Consider the following 22244-nt stretch of genomic DNA (forward strand, 5'->3'; position numbering starts at 1 on the left):
ATGTCCAGAAAAATCCCTCATCTGTCACACTCTGTGAAGGCAGCTTTAATGTGCAGGTAAATGTAATGAATCAGGAAATGTAATTTAATAATTCAGTCACTGGACGCTGCAGGCAGTGAGATTTGTAATACAGTCTGGCTTTGAAATTCACAATGTATGACCATTAGTAATTAGTGTCTAGGGACCCAGTTTGCTAATTAAAGTGGGAATGAAAATATGTGAGATACGATGCATGTAAAACACTTAATACTCAATCTACATTTATAAGCTTTCCAGAAAATTATTATAACACAGTTGACATGTTACTCTTTTTACTTATATCAGACAGTGTAACAATTCCTGCCACAGGAGTATCTTATCAATGTGGTATCTCTTGTTGCAATGTTTTGTTCAATTTTAAAAAATCTTTTGATTGTTTATAATTAACTTTAGTTTACCATTTTACAGAGACTACTAAGCTCTGATTTTTACTGCAAGCCAAACAGCTTTTATTTAATTGAAAAGCATTTTTGAAGAATTATATTTGACCTTCATGATTTGATGAATTCATTTTAAAAATCGATTTTTATCATCTGGATTAAATATGAAGTAATACACATATATCATTATACTTGTTAATTAGAAAATTTGAGAAGTTAATTGCTCTTTGTCAGGATGCTTACAGCTTTCCATTTAAGTTATCCTGATTTTCAAACCAAAATATGCATGTGGTATGCTTGTTAGTAAGTTTGCACAGGCGAAAATTTGAATTTTTGTCAAATTTTACTCTTTACCCTAAAGTATACACAAGTGAATACCAGTGTTTTCTTTCATTATATATTAATTGTACTTCATCTGTATCACAGCTAGCATTTGTACTTTCCCCTTAAATGAATCCGGTCAGTAGAGAGACAGGAGAGTAGAGACACATACCTCTGGAAGCCAGAAAGCTGAGCATCCTTCACAGGAGACCTGCTGACTCCCATCTACAAGCGGTGTCTGTGGTCCTCACAGACTGCCCCCTGAACACTGAGAGTGAGGCAAAAGTATAGAAAAAAATAGATTTCTCATCACTGTGTCACTTAAAGTTTGAACAGGAAATACTTACACTTGGGCAATTTTGAAGATCGTTTATCTCATCACACACCTCCAGAATATAGGAGACTGTGAGCTTGTCGAGTGTCATTTAGTTTGTGCATTTGTAAGTGCCCCTGAGAAGTCACTTGCATATTCCCAAAGATTTCTGGGACAAAAATTTGCCCACCCTACTCTTAACTTACCTACATCTTAAAATTTGCAAACACTGAAATTTTAGGCCTTCTTAAGATTATCTTAGATGTTTCAAACCTACCGTTGGATGATGTTGCTAAATACTGGCCTTACTTAAATTTATTTATATGCTCACTGTCTCTTAGTTATAATGGAAAAGGATAAAATCACAATCTCATTAGCAATAGGTACTCAATGATATTTGTCACTAATATTCTGAGGAATATCTGCATTTTCAACTAAGGATAACTGTCACAAATATTAATGTCCAAACCTACCACCTCAATCTCTCTGCCCTCATTTTTTTACATGGCTGCATTAATTTTGTTATTTTTATATAAGGAATTTATATGCTCCCTGATAAAAATAAGTGTCTCTGAAAACAGAAAACATGAAACAACATTGTACTATACTATAATGTAAGAGATGGAAATATTAAATTGCTACTCATTTTATTATTCATTAATTCATCCTCCAATCATAAACAGCTATTTGTATTTTAATAGAAATATTTGTTGTGAATGACAAAAGCCAAAATATAACTATCTAGGATGAAAATGAATACAATTTAAAAAAAATTAACCTAATCAAAATAGAAAATGGCAGAAAAAGTACTTTTGCAAACACAAGTGAAATGACACATGAATCTCAGAAGAAATTAAACATTACATGTAAGTCATCTAGTATGTGTCAAATGGAATTAATTTCATCCATTTCATATTGTATCAAGAAAACAGGAAATGTTTATCTATTATTGGTAGTGAGTTATAACTGGAAGTACCATGTGGTCCAGCAATCTCACTTCTGGGTATATATCCAAAGTGACACAATTATTATGAAGAAGTATCTGTATTCCCAGGTTCCTCGAAGCATTATTCACTGTAACTAAGGTCTGAAAGCAACCTAAGTGTGTTTAATGGATGAATGGACTAAAATCATACCCACATTTACACACCCAATGAATTATTTTGAGCCATGAGAAAAATAAACTTTTCTCATTGATGACCAAGATGGACCTGAAGGCATTTTCCTAAGTGAAATAAATGAGACAAAGAAAGACTAATGCTGCATGGTATCATTTACATGTGAAATTTAAAAGTAACAAACTCAGAGACTAATGGTTGTCAGGGGTTGGGAGTAAGAATTTAAGAAGTTGGTAAAAGGTGCAAACTTTCCCGTATAAGAGGAAGAAGCCTAAGGATCTAACATATCACATGGTGGCCACAGTCGATAACACTGTATCACATAATTGAAGTTCACTCAGACATGGATCTGAAATGTTCTTACCAAAGGGGAAAAGGGTAACAAATAAACTGCAGATCATAAAACTTTCAATTGATATGCAGCCCACTGCATAGGAGAAGTTCTAAAAGATTATTCTACAAATTGGTAGTTACAAAATTGTCTTGGGATGGAAAGGATAGAAAATATAGTCAATAACATTCAAATAATGACATAATGTGTTCGGTGTGGACTAGACTTATTCGGAAATCACTCCATAAGTTACATTAGGGTCTAACCACTATGCTGAAACTATACTACAATGATATGGGAGGTCAACTGTAGTTGAAAAATAAAAATTAAAGTAAAATTGCATTTTCAAAAATGAAAATGCATTCTTTAATATGGTTTGATCTCATTGTATAAGTGCAATTTTTGAAAGTCCCATGAACAACATCATTACTTATTACCTGCTATATTTTGAAAATAATTGAGGTCTGAAAATCATGGGGTGAAAAGTTGGTCTTTAAACCATGTACTTCATTAACACAAAGGGACAGAAAAGCCAATGCACTTCTCCTAGGGCTATGATATGCTTGTGCATTTGGGTAAAAGAAAAAAAAAGAGGTTCCAGAAGTTTTTCTATTTTGGGAGGAGAAGGCAAAATTATTTAAAGTTTTAAGCTCAATTTTTGGGAAATCTATTTCTTAATTTACTTAAATAAAATGAAGAAATGTGTTTATAGCATCAAACAGGTTATTTGTATTATAGCATTGGAGAGAGAAACCATCATCTGACTGATGCTTTTACTCTGCAAGCAATTGGCTTAGCTGTGTGTATTAGTCTAAAATGAGTTATCTGGGAAATATCCATTCAGGAGAAAATTATGCAGTCTCAGGTATGACATATGTTGCCATTCTTTTTGTAATTATTTTTTCTCTGCTTTTCACTGTGTCCCTAAATTGTAAAAAGAAGTAAATGTTAGGATAGTGAAAACTTGGCCTTATACTTAGAGACAAAATTAGGCAAAGAATCACCATTTGCTCTGGTCTCTCTACTTCTTTTTTAAGATCTCATTCATTTACTTTTAGAGATATGGGAGAGGTAGGAGAGAGGGAAAGAAACATAATGTTTGATTGCCTCTCACATGCACCCTACTGGGGACCTGACCCACAACCTAGGCATGTGGTCCTCATTGGGAATCAAACCAGGGACCCTTTGGTTTGCAGGAGGCCACTCAATCCACCGAGCCACACCACCCACCACATTGTCTCTCCACTTCTTATGTGCTTAGTACAAAGGTATCTTTTAAACAAATCATATCATTGCCAGGTGCTGAATGTTATGAAGGAACTATGGAAAGTGTAACTGGTCATCTTCAGCAGGTAATAAAACAAATTGTAAACTACACAAATTGTAGTTCTCAGTCTTTGAAAATGAGGTTTATTAAACATAGGATTTACCTTCAAATCAATATAAATTATGATAATTTCTGTTTTTCATTCATATTCAATTACTGTTGTCTCAACTTTCTCCCAGTTGCTCTCCCCCGCCCTACCTACCCCTGCTTCCACAGTCAATTCCCACCCTGTTCTCCATGCCCATGGGTCCTTCATACACATTTCTTCACTAGACCCTCCCACTCTCCCTCGTTATGTCCATCTCCCATCCCCTCTGGTCAATGTCAGTTTGTTTGTTATTGCCATGTCTCTAGTACTATTCTGTTCATTTGTTTTGTTCATTAGGTTTCACTTATTAGTGAGATCATATGGTATTTTTCTTTCACAAACTGGTTTATTAGCATACTATTTTGCAGTTCCATCCATGCATTCATGAAGGGTAGGAGTTTCTTCTCTTTTCCACTGCGTAGTATTCCATTGTGTAAATGTACCACCGTTTTTGGATCCACTCAGGTACTGATGGGCACTTAGGCTGTTTACAGCTCTTGCCTATTGTAAACAGCACCACTATGAACATTGGGGTGCATAAGTTCTTTTGAATAGGTGACTCAGGATTCTTAGAGTGTATTTCCAGCAGTAGAATCACTGGATCAAAGGCAGTTCCATGTTGAGTTTTTTAACATCAATGAATATTTGAAAAGGGGGCTACAGCATACAATGGAGTAGACAGCCTCATCAATAAATGGTGTTGGGAAAACAGGACTTGTACATGTAAGAAAATGAAAGTAGACCACAAACTTAGACTATGTACAAGAATAAACATAAAATGGACAAAAGACAAATATAAGTCATGACACCCTAAAAGTCCTAGAGGAAATCAGATGCAAGAGAATTTCAGATATCCCATGTAGCAATACTTGTGCTGATACATCTCCTAGTGCAAGGGAAATTAAGTAAAAATACACAAATCAGACTGCATCAAACTAGAAAGCTCTGGCATGACTAAAGAAACCATCATCAAAATGAAAAGAAAACTGACTTTGTAGGAGAACATATTTTCCAATGACACAGCAGACAAGGGTTTGATCTCCAAAGTATGTAAATAATGGAAATGAATCAAAATCATGAAGACAAACAATCCAGTTAAAAAATGGGCAAAAGAGCTGCATAGATACTTCTCCAAGGAGGACACACAGAGGCCCCCTAAACATATGAAAGGATGATGAGCATCACTAGCCAGGAGAGAGATGCATATTAAAACCACATTGAGATGTCACCTCACAACTGTCATATGGCCATCAGCAGTAAATCAGCAAACAACAAGTCCTGGAGAGGATGTGGAGAAAAGGGAGCCCTAGTGCACTGTTGGTGGGAATGCAGACTGGTGCACTCACTGTGGAAATCAGTGCAAAGTTTCCTTAAAACCACTAAACATGTTTGTTATATTTCAAAGTGTTAGGAATGTTGAAAGACTTGAAATGTCATGAAGACATGGATTCTCAGTGGACTGTTGCCTCTGATTTGATGACAGGACATTTCCCCCTGTCTTCTGAGAGCCTTCACATCAGACTCCCAACGTTTAACAAACACATGGTTGGACTTGAGTTTTTAGAAACACCAAACCAGATACTGTTTCCAGTTACGATGATGCTCAGACAAAATATTTAGACATTAGACCTTCCTGGTGTGACTCAGTGGATTGAGCACCTGTCTGTGAACCAAGGGTTGCTGGTTCAATTCTCAGTCAGGGCACATGCCTGGTTTGCAGGGCCAGATCCCCAGTAGAGGGTCTGTGAGAGGCAACCACACATGGATGTTTCTCTCCTTCTCTTTCTCCCTCCCCTCCCCTCTCTCTAAAAGTAATTAAAAATAAATTAAAAAAGATTTAGACATTAACCTGCTTATTTTAGTCATTTTCTAGTATTTCATCCCTACACTGCTCCAACCCCTGAATTAATGTCTGCAACAGACCAAGAATGTGACCTTATCTAATAGGGCCTCTGCAAATGTAAACAAATTAAGATAAGGTCATGCTGGTGTAGGGAGGTCTTAATTAATACATATGATATCCTATAAGAAGAGGGACATTTGGACCCAGAGACAGACACACAGGATGAGAACAATGAGATGACAGAGGCAGAGACTGGAGTAAGATGTCTGGAAGCCAAGGGATGCCAAGGACTGAGGGTTCCACCCAATAGTAAGAGAAATGCATGGTCCAGAGTCTCCCCTGGATATTGACAGAGAAGACAGTCCTGTTGACCCTTTGTTTTCAGAGGCTAACCCTCCAACTGTGACAGATGAAATATTGTTGGTGCAAGCCAGAAAACATTAAAATACATGAGGAGAAGACTCATGGGCCGGGACAATGGGGAGGGAATAGACTTCAGGTGGGTGGGCAGGGCAGAGGAGGACAATGGGGAAAATGGTGGGACAACTGCAACTGAACACAATAAAAAAGTCAAATTAAAAAAATAAAAATAAAATATTTCTTGTTTGGAGGTATAAGTGTTGTATGAAAGCATTTCAAATAAAGTTAGAATAACTAGGAGTGCAATGAGGGTCAAAACTGCAATATCATTGGGTTCCACTGGGAACATAATATTCAGCTGAAGACATGAAGTTGGTGTAAAAACCAGCAACATTGATAAATTTGACACTAATCATCACAGTGTGGAAGGGATATGGTGTCAAGTACATTCTGTATTATCATACCTTGTCATTTATTTCTCTTTCTGTTATTTACACTGAACATCTGTGAGGGCAGAGCATTTCAGACAGACTCTGCAATCTCTGTGATGCTGCTGCCATAGTCACTTTATGTCAGAGAAGCAGCTGTTGAGATGAATGGGGCTTTAACCATATACACAAAAGTCACCATTTTCCCAAGATCATCTAAAGTAGTCTGACCAGTTTTTTTGTTTGTTTTTGAATATTGGCTTTCATCAACTAATTTCCTATTGAGACTTATTCTCCTGATCATTTCATTTGGTGATTTCTCCTCAAAAGTATAATTATTTCTACTTATTTCCCTGTATTGACAAGAGGTACTTTATATTTGAGAAATTATTCTTATCATTAAATAATGACTCTATTGATGTGTAAATTGATTGTGTTAAAATACAGGACACATACCTGGCAGTACTGAAGTGATGTGAGGACCAATGTGGCTCTGCAGTGCGTGTGGATATGTCATACTCTGACCTCTGGGATTTCCCTAAACCCCACAGGGGTCATCACTGCTGGGACACTGCTCCCTTCTTCATGTGTGTCTATGGCTGTTATTGTAGATTACATTATTTTTTAGTGAATCTATATTTCTTCTCTCTGACCACTATGAGAAGGGTATACTTTGCAGAAAATTAACAAGCTTGACCACGTGACTGGTTTGGTTAATAGAATGTTTGTGAAAATAACCATTTATGAGTTCAGAGCACAGGCATTAAGTAGCACATTTCTGCTAGTTCTGTCCAGAGTGGCTAATCCCTGCTCTGAGAAGGTCACATGTCAGGTAGCCCACTGTTCAGAGAATAAAAGATATAAAAAATATCTGAACTAAATCTGTGGTCTGGAGCTAAGCCCATACATGTTCAACCTGTATCACCTGAAAGCAAACCAAACCACACATGGGTAACTAAGAAAAACTGAGCAAAACTAATGTTGTGTGTAAATGCCAAAACAACTGGGTTGTTGTAACACAATGTCAGCTATTAGATACAACTCAACACAAATCACATGAAATTAATTTTTAATAGTCACTAATTATATATATATATGAACATAATGAATAAATACAGAGAACATAAACAAGATATATTTAAATAGATGAATGTATAGGAATTACTAACTCATTTTGTACATGATTAACAAATATAGGATCTGTCACATTTTTAATTGAATTATAGTGAAACTGTCACATAATGATGTCAAATTAATAAATTTCTTCCCACATTCTGTCAATGACTAATGTTTAATTCACATGGACATATTATCTTTTTACTTTTTATATTCATATATTTATTTTTAACATTGTATTTTTTCTATCAATATAGGTTTCTAAGCATAGCAATTAATAATGTCAAAAAGGAAAGACAAAGAATTTAATAAAACAAGGTAAGTTCAAAAATAACTAAAATCCAGTACAGGAAAACAAAACATGATATATAAGACATATCAAAGGACACTAATTATTGCCCAATGAAACTACTAGTCTCTACCAAAAAATGGCTACAATCATTGATAATGACACACTAAAAAGATTCAGAAGATATTTGTGCTGTTTCTGTTGTCCAAGCAAGTGAATAGTCACATGGCTTTTGTTATAGAAACTTTGGGGTTGTTGCATAGTAACAGTGAGTGCCAGTTAGAAATTTAGTTTGCTCTGCTCCAAATCTATACATATTTCCCTTTCTGAGATCATGGCAGCAGATCCTGCAACCTCTTCTCCAGTCAACTCACTTGAAGTTTTGTCAGGAAAGGGCACTGGGAGAAAGGACTCCTCTTCCTCTTTTCATGGCATTTTCTCTCATTGGCTCCAGTGCTGTGGCTGACATCTGCATGCATGCAGGAAGTTCTTGTGGTATTCACCCTCCAGCAAGTTACTGGGACTAGTCACAGCCATAGCTCTTCTTCTCCAGCCTGGGATGCTGACACTTTGTCAGAGAGGTTATCCTACTTGCCAGTCACATTGTGACTCACACATATCATCCTGCAGAGTGGGAACTGCTCTTTCCTAGTGTCCTCCAGTGTACTTGTCTGCTGTAGAGTTTTCTGTAATGACATGAGTCTGAAACCCATTGCTGAAGAGATTGCCTTGGGTCATATATGGTTCTTCCCCTGGGTAATCATCTTTGATTAACCCTTTGGTACATTTTGTAATTTTCATCTACTCCTCTCTGTAGGCTATCCTCCTAAAATACTTAATAATTCTTTAAATCATCCCTGGTTTCTCTCTTCTGACTCCACTGCCTTACTCACCTTGTTATCCTGATATGTTCAGTCCTCATTTTCAACATCCAATGGATGGGGAAATTATATTGAAGATGTGTCTACAATTATTCATGCTAATTTAGACTTAGAAGTAACAATGCTTGATATGAAAATTCATAATTTATACTTGATATATTTCAATTAATTACAAGATGTTTAAATGTTTAATATGCACCTGGATATATACATTTAAAGATTAACATAAATATGGATATCAAAACAATTCTATAATGCCAAGGATGCAGCATCAGATAAAGTATGGACTTAAGTGACTATGATATGTCAGTTAGACATTCTCAGTAACAAATGTCCCCCTCTGCTGAGTGATGCTGATAGTGGGGATGCTGGGCATGCAGGGGAACATGGGAAATGTGAGTACCTTCCTTTTGTTTTTGTGCTGAAAACAAAACTGATCTCAAAATAATTCTTAAAACTTAGTTTTACAAAAATAATTGCAGCATTCTTGAAGAAACTAGAAATGTGTTCTTTAGGGATGGTGAGAGGAACATGATACCAAAGTTAGGTGAGCTAATGTGACTGGTGCTTACAAATATATTTTCTGTTTTCTAGACAGGATTCAGAATAGAACTTGTGTGTGTCAGAATTCCAATATACACAATTCTTGTCCAACTCTGAAGTTTTTGCAAATCTGAAATGCAGAGATAATAAATCATTAATCTAAGGATACATAACTTAATATTTAAATAAACAAATATGTACAGTAATATTTATATAGTAAATCTTAATATTTCTTAAAATTTTTTCTAAAAAAATACTTAAATATTTCTTCACATACTTGTTTACCCATTTCCCTTTGTTTCTAAGATTAATTCCTGATTAGAAAGCATGAGGGAATACATAATATATAGGCATTCTAAAGAGACTTACAGTTCAGAAGAGAGAGTTGTGCCAATTGTCCACACCCAAGAATTAGTATTATTTCTCTGGGAAAGTCCAGTCCATGGATGTATTTTAAAAATGTTCAAAAAATTCTATGAGAAAACAAAGTTTATGAGGAATTAAGTAAAATTAATTTGTATTTGTAAAAACAATTAAAGTGTCTCCCAGATAGAGGGGACGGTGACAGCTAAGTAAACTGCACAGCCCACCAACATCTGATGACATTAGTGAATAAGCAATCAACCACGTCCTGCAATCCAGAAATTCTTGGTCACCCCACCCAGTGGGCTCAGTATATCCAACACCCAAAGATCACATGACCTTGTGTGAAGAAATTTAGGACTCTAAATTAACGTGGAACACCTCAACGATCATCTGATTTGAGGCAACATCTGCAGCAAAACCAACAATATTCTAAACAACTGGCCAAAGAAACAGCTAAGTCCATGAAAAAGTCTGTATCTCCTCCTACCACCCTCAGTGAACAGTGTGAAATTAAAATACAGGTAATTTCTTAGTGGCTGAATTCACAACATCACTGACCAACTCTCCAAAGGCCAGCCTCTGAGAAAGGGAAAGAGTGTTTTGCATGAGTGTGGAGCCTGTGCCAGAGCATCTGGTGGAACTCCTGAGGAGAGCTCAAAGACAGGAATCTTGTGTTCTGGAAAAGCCAAACTCACCCTCAAGGTCAGGGGCAGGATGAGGGAATTACAGAGGATCTCCCCCACCTTATTCATGAGAGAGTCTTCTCTTAGGCAACTGGAAGCTTATATTATAGGTATTAATAAACTTTTCAAAAGTCTGGGAATGATAATTCATGACCAAAGAGCTGTGATGGCATAGAAACCAAAGTTGAAAATGCAGGGGTCCATGTCCAACAAGCCAACCAGCACCCATTAAGGGTGGCAGAATATCAGAAAGAGAACCACGCATGTTGCTGTGAGATGCACAAGAGTTTTAAGAAAACTACAAATCTACACCTGTGATACCATGGGAGAATAAACAAAAGTCTAAACCTTTATATTTTATTTTGTTTTTATTAAAGATTCAATTTATTTAATTTTAGAGAGAGAGGAAAAGAGGGAGAAAGAAAGGGAATCATGGATTGGTTGCCTCTCCTATGCTGGATCCCTAACCCATCCTGCAACAACACAGGCACATGTCCTGACTGGGAATGAAACCCATGACATTTCCCTTAACGGAACAATGTCCAACCCACTGACCCACACCAGTCAGGGCAACCATTATATTTTAAATGACATATTATAATTCTTTTGCCTCTGGCTTTTATTTGTGTATTGAGAATTTGAATGCAGGTTTTGTTAATATTAAACCATGAGAATGATTTTGGACACTAATAAACTGGTCATAGAAAAATGCAACAATGATATTTTCAGAGAACGTATTTTGAAAGCACTTTTAAAAAACTGTTTTTTCTTTAGTGTTCATATTCAATATTGTTTTGGACCTGTATATAGCTTCAGAGGTGACTATTCCAATGGATCTCAGGCCCATCTGACACCGTGCATATTTTTTAGAATACTCTTGACTATATTCTCTGTGTTGTGCTTTGTACTGTTGTGACTGATTTTATAATTGGCAATTTACAAAAGAACTTTTTGATAAGGTTTCAAAATGTACAACCTTTTAAACTACTTTTAATTTTCATATGTAGTTAACAATTTTTTACCATTGTTCATTAAAAATAGATGTATGCCAATTAGCTCACTTACCTTTTTAAATCAGTGTTATTGTTTGTTTTGTTTCTCACTTTATTTTTATTGATGAAATAGAGAGAGAGCAATCAGTTAGTTGGTCCACTTAGTGTGACATTCCTTGGGAGCTTCTTGTATGTGCATGATGGGGCATCAACCAGCACCCTGCCTGTGTTTGGATGATGCTCTAACCAGCGGACCTATCATGACTGGGTCTATATCAATGTTGTTTTAAAATTCTAATCATAATATGGAAAGAGAATTATATAGGTTATAGTTTGTATTTTTATAGAATATACCAATTTGAAAAAGGCAATGTTGTATATGCAAGCTCTGAGACTTCAAATGGAATCAAATAAAATATTAAGTAACTAAATTGTATATTTGCAACCTAAATAAAGATGATTTTAAAAATGATAAACCAAATACAGTTATTTTTCTAGGTTAGAGTGATACAATTTATAATATACTTTTATATATATTGGACACATTAAGAAAATGTATTAGTATGATTAGGTGAAGGGACAAATATAACAATTTCATACCTCTGAAACTTGATCAAAGAGTAAAAATAACATCACCATTTATTACTGGAGAAAGCAGCTAGAGATTCCAGTAAAAATAGAGCAAATTTGTAGTCTTCATGTCTAAGACTGCTCCCATGTCCTCCCCCAATTCCCCATCTCAGTTCATGAGTAAGAAGTGTAATTCTTACTGTTTGGGGAATGCTGAAACATCACTGGTGTCCCCACAGGGGAAGTCTGATTACTTTGGAAGTGGTGGTGAAACTGCCCACTTCTTTTTCAGGTCAAAGTGCTGAACTCACTAGGTTAAAAGTGAAGATGACCACCCTTTTTCTGGTCTGTGTCAGCACAGTGCCAGCCATAAACAGGAAGGTACTCAATGTGAGAGCACAGTACAAGAAGTGATATTAACTCTCTACACCTACTTGATTGGTGGGAAAAATATTTGCACTGTGTAGAAGAAACAAAAATAATCTGGTAAAAAAAAATAAGCTAAAGTTGATTTGAGAACTGCTTTTAAAAGCATCAGTACTCTCTTACAAACACACACACACAAGTACATCAAGTAGCAGAGGGTGGAGCCATACTGACTTGAGGTATTTGAATAAATTTTTAAAGATCATTGTCTGTCAAGTAAGCTATGCAGGCCCAAGGGGAATCCCAGTAATTGAGCCTAAAACTGAAATAATAACAAGAATTTTAAAAACTGAGTAAGTGCACTTCAAAAGAGATGACTCTAAAGTAACAGTTTACTGAAGTTACAAAAGTATAAATCTAATAAACATGTAGGAGGATCCCTGTTTATTATACTATGTTATTGACAATGTGAACTTACCCAAATTTTAAAATGGTGCAAAGAAACTAAATAATATCTTTCATACTCAGGGGGAGAAATCACCCATACAAAATAACTTTCACTGGGATAAGATGTTGGGGTTTTCTATGCAAATATTTAATAGTAGTTATTATAAATATATATATGCATAAAATATATTTTAAAAACTATCATCATGTAACTCTGTGGAAATGTGATGCCAGTGACAGAACAATTAGGGAAATAAAAACTGTATGAATGAATTAAATAAAATTATCGGTTGAAAATTCATTATCTACATTACAAATTCAATACATTTACGTAAACGTCGAGATGTAGAAGGAAGAATTGATGAAATAACGATGGAGTGACAGAAATAATTAATTCCTGAAGGTAGAGAGAAAGAGATAGAAAAACTAATGGAACCTCAGAGACCTTTATAGAACTTTATCAGTAAAACCTAGTTAGGTGTAATTATTGCCCATAAACAAAAAGAAAGGCAAAAGAGGAGCAAAAACAATTTTCAGACACAATGAATGATCATCTTCTTAGATTATGTTCAAATATATAGACCCATGTATATAAAGTTGTTTATGTAGAAAAGATCATCTGCTATAAATTATTCCACATCAACTAGGTAATGATGCAGAAAAGTGTGAACTTGACCTCTACCACACAGCATCACAAACACAGCATCACAAAAATATTGATTCTCAAAGTACTATAAACCTAAAACTAAAAGTCCATCAATAAAGAAAAAAGATAAACCATTAAGAGTAATGCAGTAGATTATCTTCATGAACTTTGACCAACTTGTAAAAAATGTCCAAAATAATTACCAACATCCAAAAGGAGATATTGGACGGTGGTAACATTAATAAATCCTGATTGTAAAACACTCCAATATGAGAAGAAAAATGTAATTAACAGGCAAGAAAGCCATTTGCATCTCACAAATTCAAAAAAGAGTCATATGGAAAATATAACTACTTCTAAGAATGAAAATAACAAGTAACATACAGGAGAAATGGTCAAGAGACATGAATAGGCACTTCTCATTCTCACAGTACAGAAATTCATCATGAATGGCACTCTGAGACATGTGTTAAATTGATCAGTATGAGGAAAATACCCCTTAAAGTCATAATGATGCTTTTATATAATGATCAGAGCTGATGGCATTAAAATTTGTGGCAGAACTAAGCTTTGGATCATGAAACTATTGGATGTAATGTGTATTTATACAATAAACTAGAAAGTGCAGGGATAATTTACATACACATATATTTTTGACCCTGCAATTTCATTCTAATGCAAAAAGGAAATACATTTTAATTATACACATACACCATTAGAACAACTATATTTATAAATTATTATACTATTATAAACATAATATTTATAGTATATCAATTTATATATTATATGTATTATTATATATAAATTATTTTAAATATGATGTATTTGGAAAAAGACATGCACAAATATTTTTTATTAAACAATTATTCATTGCAACCACATATTAAAAACATCTGTATTCTGAGCAGAATAGATTAAAGAATGCGAAATATGTACAACATAGCAGTGAGAATTAAACTTCATGTACATTCAATAATATGGGTTAATTGGAAAACTATCATGTGGGAGTTAACAGAGACATGTAAAATGCATAATGAATGATTCCCATTATATAAAATTCAAAATTAAGCAAAGATAATTTGTGATATAAAATATCAGAACAGTGGTTGAGTGATGGGAGAGAAGTCATGAGAGAGTGCACAGGAGCGGGCTGGCAACACCTACTTCATGACCAATTTCAGTCTGTAACACGCACAATCATGTCTATAGTCTCCACGATGCATGATACAATGAAGTTGCAAAGTTTACTTTTGGAAAAAAAAGCATTTATAGAAGCCTGATTGTCTGTGAAAATGAAGAACTAAAAATTATCAAATGCACATTAATGGCATAAAATATAAATTAAATATTATAGAGGCAAATAAAATATTAACAATCTTTACAATAAATTAGATATACACAAAAATATGAATGAATTCCATAGAAATATAAAATAAAATACCCTTTTAAATAAAATGTTGAAAACATTAAAAATCTTACCATTTCTTCTTCATTATCTATATAGAGCAGGTTAGAGTTCTTAGAAGCACAGGCCATCAAACTCTCATTCCATGTTTTTCCTTCAGTGCTGATGTAATAGCAGTTGCTGGAATATGTGAACCACTCTGGTGGACATCGACCACAATGAATTGCTGAGGAAAGATTATGTATTGCTATCCAAGAACAATATGAATTGTAAAATGGAAAATTAATTTCAGTATTTGCATAGGTATAGACAATTTAGTGCACAGTATATGTACATACCTTCACAGACTGGCATATATAAAGCATAATACACTCATACACACTCACACACACTCACAGAGAAGGGTCAGCCCCTCATTCCCTAATTTATGTGCCCATATTAAGCAAACACACAAACAAAAATATCCACTTTCTATATGTCTTGAATGTCAATGAATAAAACCACATTTTTAGAAACCAAAATTATCTTTCAACCAATTGGCAACAATGTGTATGATAAACTAAATAAATATTTCTTCATATTTTTGCATAAGAAATATACTCTTGTATATTCATTATTTATGTAGATTTATGCCTGGTATTATAATTTATGTTCCCCCCACAAAAAAATAAAACCTATAAATTTTGACTGTCTTAGAGACAAGGTAGGAGCTGTATTGATATCAGAACATAGAAAATAATTAGGTACCTTTCTGGTTCCCTGTTGTCTGGTTCCCTGTCCAGTTCTCTGCTGTAACTGTCTGGTTCACTGTTAAAATAATATATAATTTATATTATACACAAGAAAGAAGAATTATTCTCCACCAGTATTGCATTAGCTAGAAAAAGAAGTAATTATTATAAAAAAGTAATGGTGATCTATATAAATCATATTACTTTTGTTTCTTACTTTGAAATGTGGAATATTGTCCAGGATTATAATGGCCTGAAATAAAATTGATTTTACCAAGAAAAATTAATGAAGCTATGATAATTTGGGAGAAAATATTTCAAAAGCCATGAGAACCAAACTTCATCAACTCTTAAACTATTTCAGTTAATCAATATGAAGAATTTATATGTATTTCTCAATGAGGTGTCCTAAAGCATGCCTGGAATTATAACACAAGAATATCTATGGATACATGGGATATATAATTGTGTGTATATATATATACACACACGCTACTTTTTAGAAATATTTATTATTTATTTATTTATTTACTGTTGTTCAAGTAAAATTATCTCCATTTTCACCCCACCTAGGCCCCTCACCTTACCCATTTCCACTTTCCACCCTTAAACTTACCCCCTTTGGCTTTGTCCATGTGTCCTTTATGCATTGTTCTTGAAGGCCTTCCCTATTCTCCACCATTATCCCTCTCCCCTCTTCCCTCTGGTTACTGTCAGTTTGTTCTTCAATTCAATATTTCTGGTTATATTTTTCTTGCTTGTTTGTTTTATCCATTAGGTCCACTTATAGCTGAGATCAGATGGTATTTGTCTTCTACATTCTGGCTTATTTCACTTAGCATAATGCTTTCCAGTTCCATCCACACTGTCACAAAGGGTAGGAGTTCCTTCTTTCTTTCTGCTGCATAGTATTCCATTGTGTAAACTTACCATAGTTTGTTTATCCACTCATTTACTGGTGCCCTTAGGTTAGTTCCAGCACTCGGCTACTATAAATTGTGTTGCTTTGACCATTTGGGAAAATATATTTGCGAATGTTATCTTGAACAAAGGTTTCATCTCCAAAGTATATAAAGAACTCACACGACTCCACTCAAAGACAACACACAACCCAATTAAAAAATGGGCAAAAGACTTAAATAAACTACTTTTTAAAATAATGCAGATGTTTATACCTTGGAAAAATTTAGAATAACAATTTTGCACTTAGTCTAAAGACATACTTTAAAATGAGAGTTCTATTCTCTAATATTATGAAGTGTTTGGAGGCACTGATGAACATAAAAATGAACAGTTTCATATAATCTTACAATAATTTACTTACAGAAAATAATAGCTCTTGCTACCACAGTGGTCATCAGGACAAGGCAGATGACTCCTAGGATCCCAGCAATGAGCTTCTCTGGAGGTGATAGGAATGCTTCAGGGAGGGAAATGGAAACACTGAGAAAGGAGGGATGCAGACAATTGTTTGGACAGTTTACACACAGAGAATCGTGTACATAAACTTGGACCCCAACCCATATCTACCACTGTAATCTTGCTCTCAGAATATACCATTACATTTTCACTAAATATAATGCTCTACAAGTTACTTGTCAAAGACTACAACTTACAACAATGTCTGAATAAAATTAGTCCTCAGCTTTCATCTGAGAATACCACATTCCAGCTTCAAGTCCTGATCCTTAAGATGAAAAAATATGTGAGCTTATCCCGTTCTCTTTCCCATAGGTATGCACCCAGCTACACATCCCAGAACAGTTATACTGTGTCTACTGAATGTGTTACCTTTGCGGTGGCCATTCTTGTCACTCCCTCGAAGATCCTGAGAAGCATTTTGAAGATTTAACTGTGCATAGGTTAGTTCCTGCTCAGTTCCTAGAATAGAGCCCTTAGTGCCCTTAGGTTTCACGTGCTGTCTCTTTCCATCCTTAACCAGATTCAGTTCTGCATAGGTTACTCTTTGTTCACTCATGTCTGCAGCTGAGTGGTGGCTGAGACTGTGCTCTACAACATGTGTGCTTACGTACAAGTGACACACACACTGAAGACATCCCTCACAGTGACACTGAAAAGGGTACGGGGTGAGTATCAGGCTCATTTCCCAGTTAAGAACCTGATGTTGTGCTTATAGATTTCTTAGATCTTTAAACAAGTGCGTCATGGTAGATACAATATTTAAGATATTCTACATTTGATAGTATATTATTTGTTTGAGCAATTAAAAAGCTGTATGTTAGTGATGAATAAAATGATTTCATAAATAACATCCTTGTTTATTAGGGTCAGATTCCAAAGAAATATTTTAATACCATGTCTATTTAACACTAGAATGTTAGTATGAAAAATAAAATACAATAGTAAAAAAACGAGACATACTAGTTATGATAAATTGGAAGTTGAATAATGATTAAAGACTGAGTGTCCTCAAAATGGGGTACTAATCATGTTGGCATATCTAGTAATTTTCTGAACTAAATTTTTATTTAGTGACATGCATTTATTCATTAAAGAGGATGAGCTGTTGTCAAACTATCTTCTATTATGAATGAAAATGTTTCATATGTTAAAAAATCTTTGTCATGCTAAACTTATTCAAGACCTGAACATATTGACAACACAGTGAAATTTTTTAAACACATTACACAAGAAATTGGCAATTGAGTAATTGAGTTAAGGACAAAGATATAAAAGCATAAAATGTGAAAATTTATCTTTGACCTCCATAATTAATATATTTTAAACATGTCTTTTTAGAGGCTGGGCTAAATGCAAAATAATAAATAATTATATTAATATTGATTATAAAATCAAAAAATAGCTGTTCCTTTTCATATTCTTATAGGATTTTTACTTTAAATTGTTTTGATTAACACAATCAATTATTCTTGTGTATATACACTTGAATAATTGTCCACAGTGAAGAATTTGAGTAGTTCAAGACATCCTCAAACATATTTCATATTTTATTCTTGACTTTTTACTCTAATTTATTTAAATAAAATATTAATATTGTCTTTGATTTGATTGTATATTAACCGTACCTCACTGATATCACATCTTATGTTATATTCTCCCCCTACATGAGATGGGCTAAGACAGAGACAGGAGAGGAGAGACACACACATACCTTCTGAAGGCCAGAAAGTCGTGCATCCTGTAGTGGGAGACCAGCTAACTCTTGTAAACAAACAATCTCTGTGGTCTTCACAGACTGACCTGTGGAGGCTCAGAGTGAGGCAGGAGTGAAAAACCAGATTTGTCAATAATGTGTCACCTAACGTTTGAACAGGAAATTCTTACACTCGGGCTGTTTTGAAGAGTGTGTATCTCATCACACACCTACAGAATCTAGGAGATATGGACTGATAGTGTGTCATTCAGTTTGTCTATTGGCAAATGCATCTGGAAATTGTTTTCTTACTCTGAAAGTTATTAGGGGACAAGCACTGGACCACTCATGCTGTGAACATTCTTCAACCTTAATCACAGACTCTGAAATCTTAGTCCTTGTTAAGAATATCTTGTATGTGTAAATTCTACTCCTAGACAGGGTTATTTAATTTTGGCTTTACATATTTCTTTTCCTTATATTCTCATTATGACATTTCTATTACAATGGAAACAATGTTAAAATCATAATTTCATAAACAAAAGATATTTGATGATATTTGTCAGCAATATTCTGAAAAATCACTACATTTTCACTGTTATGGTAACTGTCACAATCACTAATCCCATACTTTTTTCTCAATTTCTTGCCTTAGTTCTTAAACTTCCTCTATTGATTTTATTGTTATTAACTGTTATTTAGATTTCCCCTGGTAAAGATAATATCTCTGTGAAAGATAAAATATTAAACAACATTGAACTGTATCACCATGGCAGAGGTTAAATTGTTATGTAAGTAACAATTGCTGATTCATTTTCAAATCACTACTAATTGTCTGTAATTTAATTGGAATATTTGTTTTAAATTACAAAAGCACAAATCTAACTATGTATGGTGAAAACAAATGTAATTTAATTGTTTTCCTTATTTAAAATGGGAAGGACAGAAAAAACAGACTTCTGAAAGACAATTAAATGACACATGAGCATCAACAGAAACAAAAATTTTACTTCATAATGTAATCATTTGCATATATTGCAAAATGATTATCACAATAGGTTCAGCTAATATCCCCCTTCTCCTGGAGTAAAAATTAAAAGGAATAAAGAATACAGAGGGTAGTCACAGTGCTTGTGTTACTCAACTACTAATCACATAGTAGCTGTCTGTGTCATCAGACCAGCGATTTTCAACATTTCATCTGTCATGGCACAATTAACTAATTACTGAAATTCTGTGGCATACCACAAAGTATTTTTTGCTGTTGTGAACAAACATAGGTATAATTTTGATTGACTGATGAAAAAATAATAGTACTATTACCTACTCTTTTTGCTTTAATTTGACTTTTTAAAATATCAAGTGCCCATACTTGTATATGGTGAGGTCTGTCTGAAAAAAGACCAGCCATTGTTAATGTAACCAGAATGGTTTGCATGACATCATTGTAACATGGCAGACAAGGAGAGTGGACTGGAATGTACATACATGAACAATGCCACTGCACTGTAGTATTCAGTGGGGGCAGTTAGATGCCACTGATTGAGCATGTGTACTGTGTGGCTGTCACATTCAGAATGACTGAAGAAGTACAGAGCAATGAACCTGTGCCAAATTTTGTGATTAGCATAAGTATCCCTCCATAGAACATACAGGGATGATTCAGAAGGCTTTCAAAGATGATGCAATGAGTGCAGTGCAAGCAATAAAGTGTGGCAGAAATGCTTCAAAGGTGGTCGAGAATCTGCTAAAAGTAACCCATGTTCTGGAAGGTCTACAACAAACAAAACACCTGAGAATGTTGAGCGTGTAAGGTCTGCAGTCATCAAAGATGGGGGACTGACAGTGCAAGAACTAGCAGCTGATCTGGGCATTCCATAAACTACTGTGTCATATGTTTTTTTTTATTTTAATTGTTGTCTCCCCTCTCCCCTCTGGTCACTGTCAGCCTGTTCTCTATTTCATTGTGTGTTGGGTGATATTTTGCTTGCTTGTTGGTCTTGTTGTTTAGGTTCCTGTTAAAGGTGAGATCACATGGTATTTGTCTTTCTCCCTTCCTGATCAGCACTCAGTCAGCCTCATGTGCACTCTCCCCAGGGCTAGCCTGGGACCTCTCCCTGGGCTTTTGGTGTGGGATCCAGGCCTTCCTCAGAGCACACTCTCCTCAGGGTTACAAGTGTGGGCTCCTGGCCTTCTACAGAGCTCACTCTCCATGGTTTGGGTGCATGCCCTTGGCAAGGTGGCCCTGGGTCCTACCTGTTTGGGCTTGCACTCTTCCCAGGGCTACAGGAATGCACACTCAGGCTTCTGCACTGCCCGACTGGGTGGGGAGGAGGCTGGAACAACTGCTGCAGGTGAATTCTCCAAACAGCGTCTCTTTATTCACTTTTGCTTTTTGACAAAATCCTCCTACTCAACCCTTCTGCTCCATACAAGGGCCTGGCCTCTCCCACAGCCCAGTTCTCCAGCCAGACTGGGGACTATCTGGGTCAGGGCCCATTAAGGCCCTGCTCTCAACTTTCCCCAGTGGGTGTCCACAGACTCCGTGGGTGCTCATAACCCCTGTGTGTTCTCCATTTTGTCCTTATTCCTCCTCTGGGATTTCAAGCAACCAGATCTCTTCCTGTGCTGCTCAAAACTTGTGTGGCTGGGGAGGGAGCTGCTGACTCAACTCTCTCCCAAGAACTCTGTGGCAGACCCAGGGGGCACTGGACTTGGGGCTGCAGCAGTCATGGTCCCCACACTGGTCCCTGGGACTTTATTGTCCTGAACAACTCTCCTCACCATCTGCTTTTTCAATGTCTGCTATAATTTTTGGTCTCCTGTTTTCATATATGCTGGGGTACTGTTGGCTGTTGCTCTGTTCCTCTGTAGATCAGTTAGGATTTTCTCCCATATTGGGGGAAGTGGAATCTTCTACTTTCTACCTCACTGCCATCTTTCTCCTCTGTGTCTTAGATTTTGATGCAGGATCTTAGCATGGGAAAATCCCTTCTGTGGCTTCTGCTACCTGAGCAAAAGGAACATCATGCTGCAGTTGCTAATGCTAGATTTAAACTGCTACCGATGAACTGGATTTTCTCAAGAGGGTCAAAACTGGAGATGAAATCTGGGTGTGTGGCTGTGATCCAGAAATGAAGGCCCACTGGTCACTATGGAAGTCACCTGGTTCTCCAAGCCTCAGGAAGGCACAGAAAATTTGAAGCAAGGTCCAGACCACTGTAACTGTGTTTTTTTCATGGGGAAGGTGGTGTCCATCATGAGTATGCCTCTTGGGGCCAAACAATTCATAAGGAGTACTGCCTCAATGTCCTTGTCATTTGGGGATACAATAGGACAGACACAGCAGCAGCTATGGGCTTCTGGTGATTTCAGCTTCATTTCAACAATGTGCCTGCTAATGCACAACATCTTTTCCAGAGTTTTTTTGGTGAAACAAATCACGCAGGTGACTCAGCACCCTTACAGCCCAGATGTGGCACCCTGCAACTTCTGAATATTCCAAAAACTAAAATCACCTTTGAAAGGGAAAAGGTTTCAGAC

At 35.6% G+C, this 22244-nt stretch overlaps 1 protein-coding gene and 1 pseudogene across 1 annotated transcript; one reads left to right on the top strand and one right to left on the bottom strand.

Moving 5' to 3' along the window:
* Positions 1-9742: 9742 nt before the first annotated feature.
* On the bottom strand, positions 9743-17564 carry LOC123817896 (NKG2-A/NKG2-B type II integral membrane protein-like). The gene is made up of 4 exons (XM_045837686.1): positions 17378-17564; positions 16911-17006; positions 14930-15081; positions 9743-9850 (listed from the first exon to the last, which is right to left on the bottom strand). Exons 1-4 carry the CDS (start codon positions 17562-17564, stop codon positions 9743-9745), a joined length of 543 nt encoding a protein of 180 aa, XP_045693642.1.
* On the top strand, positions 9977-10744 carry LOC123817892 (annotated as a pseudogene).
* Positions 17565-22244: the final 4680 nt, after the last annotated feature.

The sequence above is a fragment of the Phyllostomus hastatus genome, unplaced genomic scaffold (assembly GCF_019186645.2).
Source record: "Phyllostomus hastatus isolate PE091 unplaced genomic scaffold, TTU_PhHast_1.1 phas_contig_2297, whole genome shotgun sequence".
In the NCBI taxonomy this organism is placed as follows: Eukaryota; Metazoa; Chordata; class Mammalia; order Chiroptera; family Phyllostomidae; genus Phyllostomus; species Phyllostomus hastatus.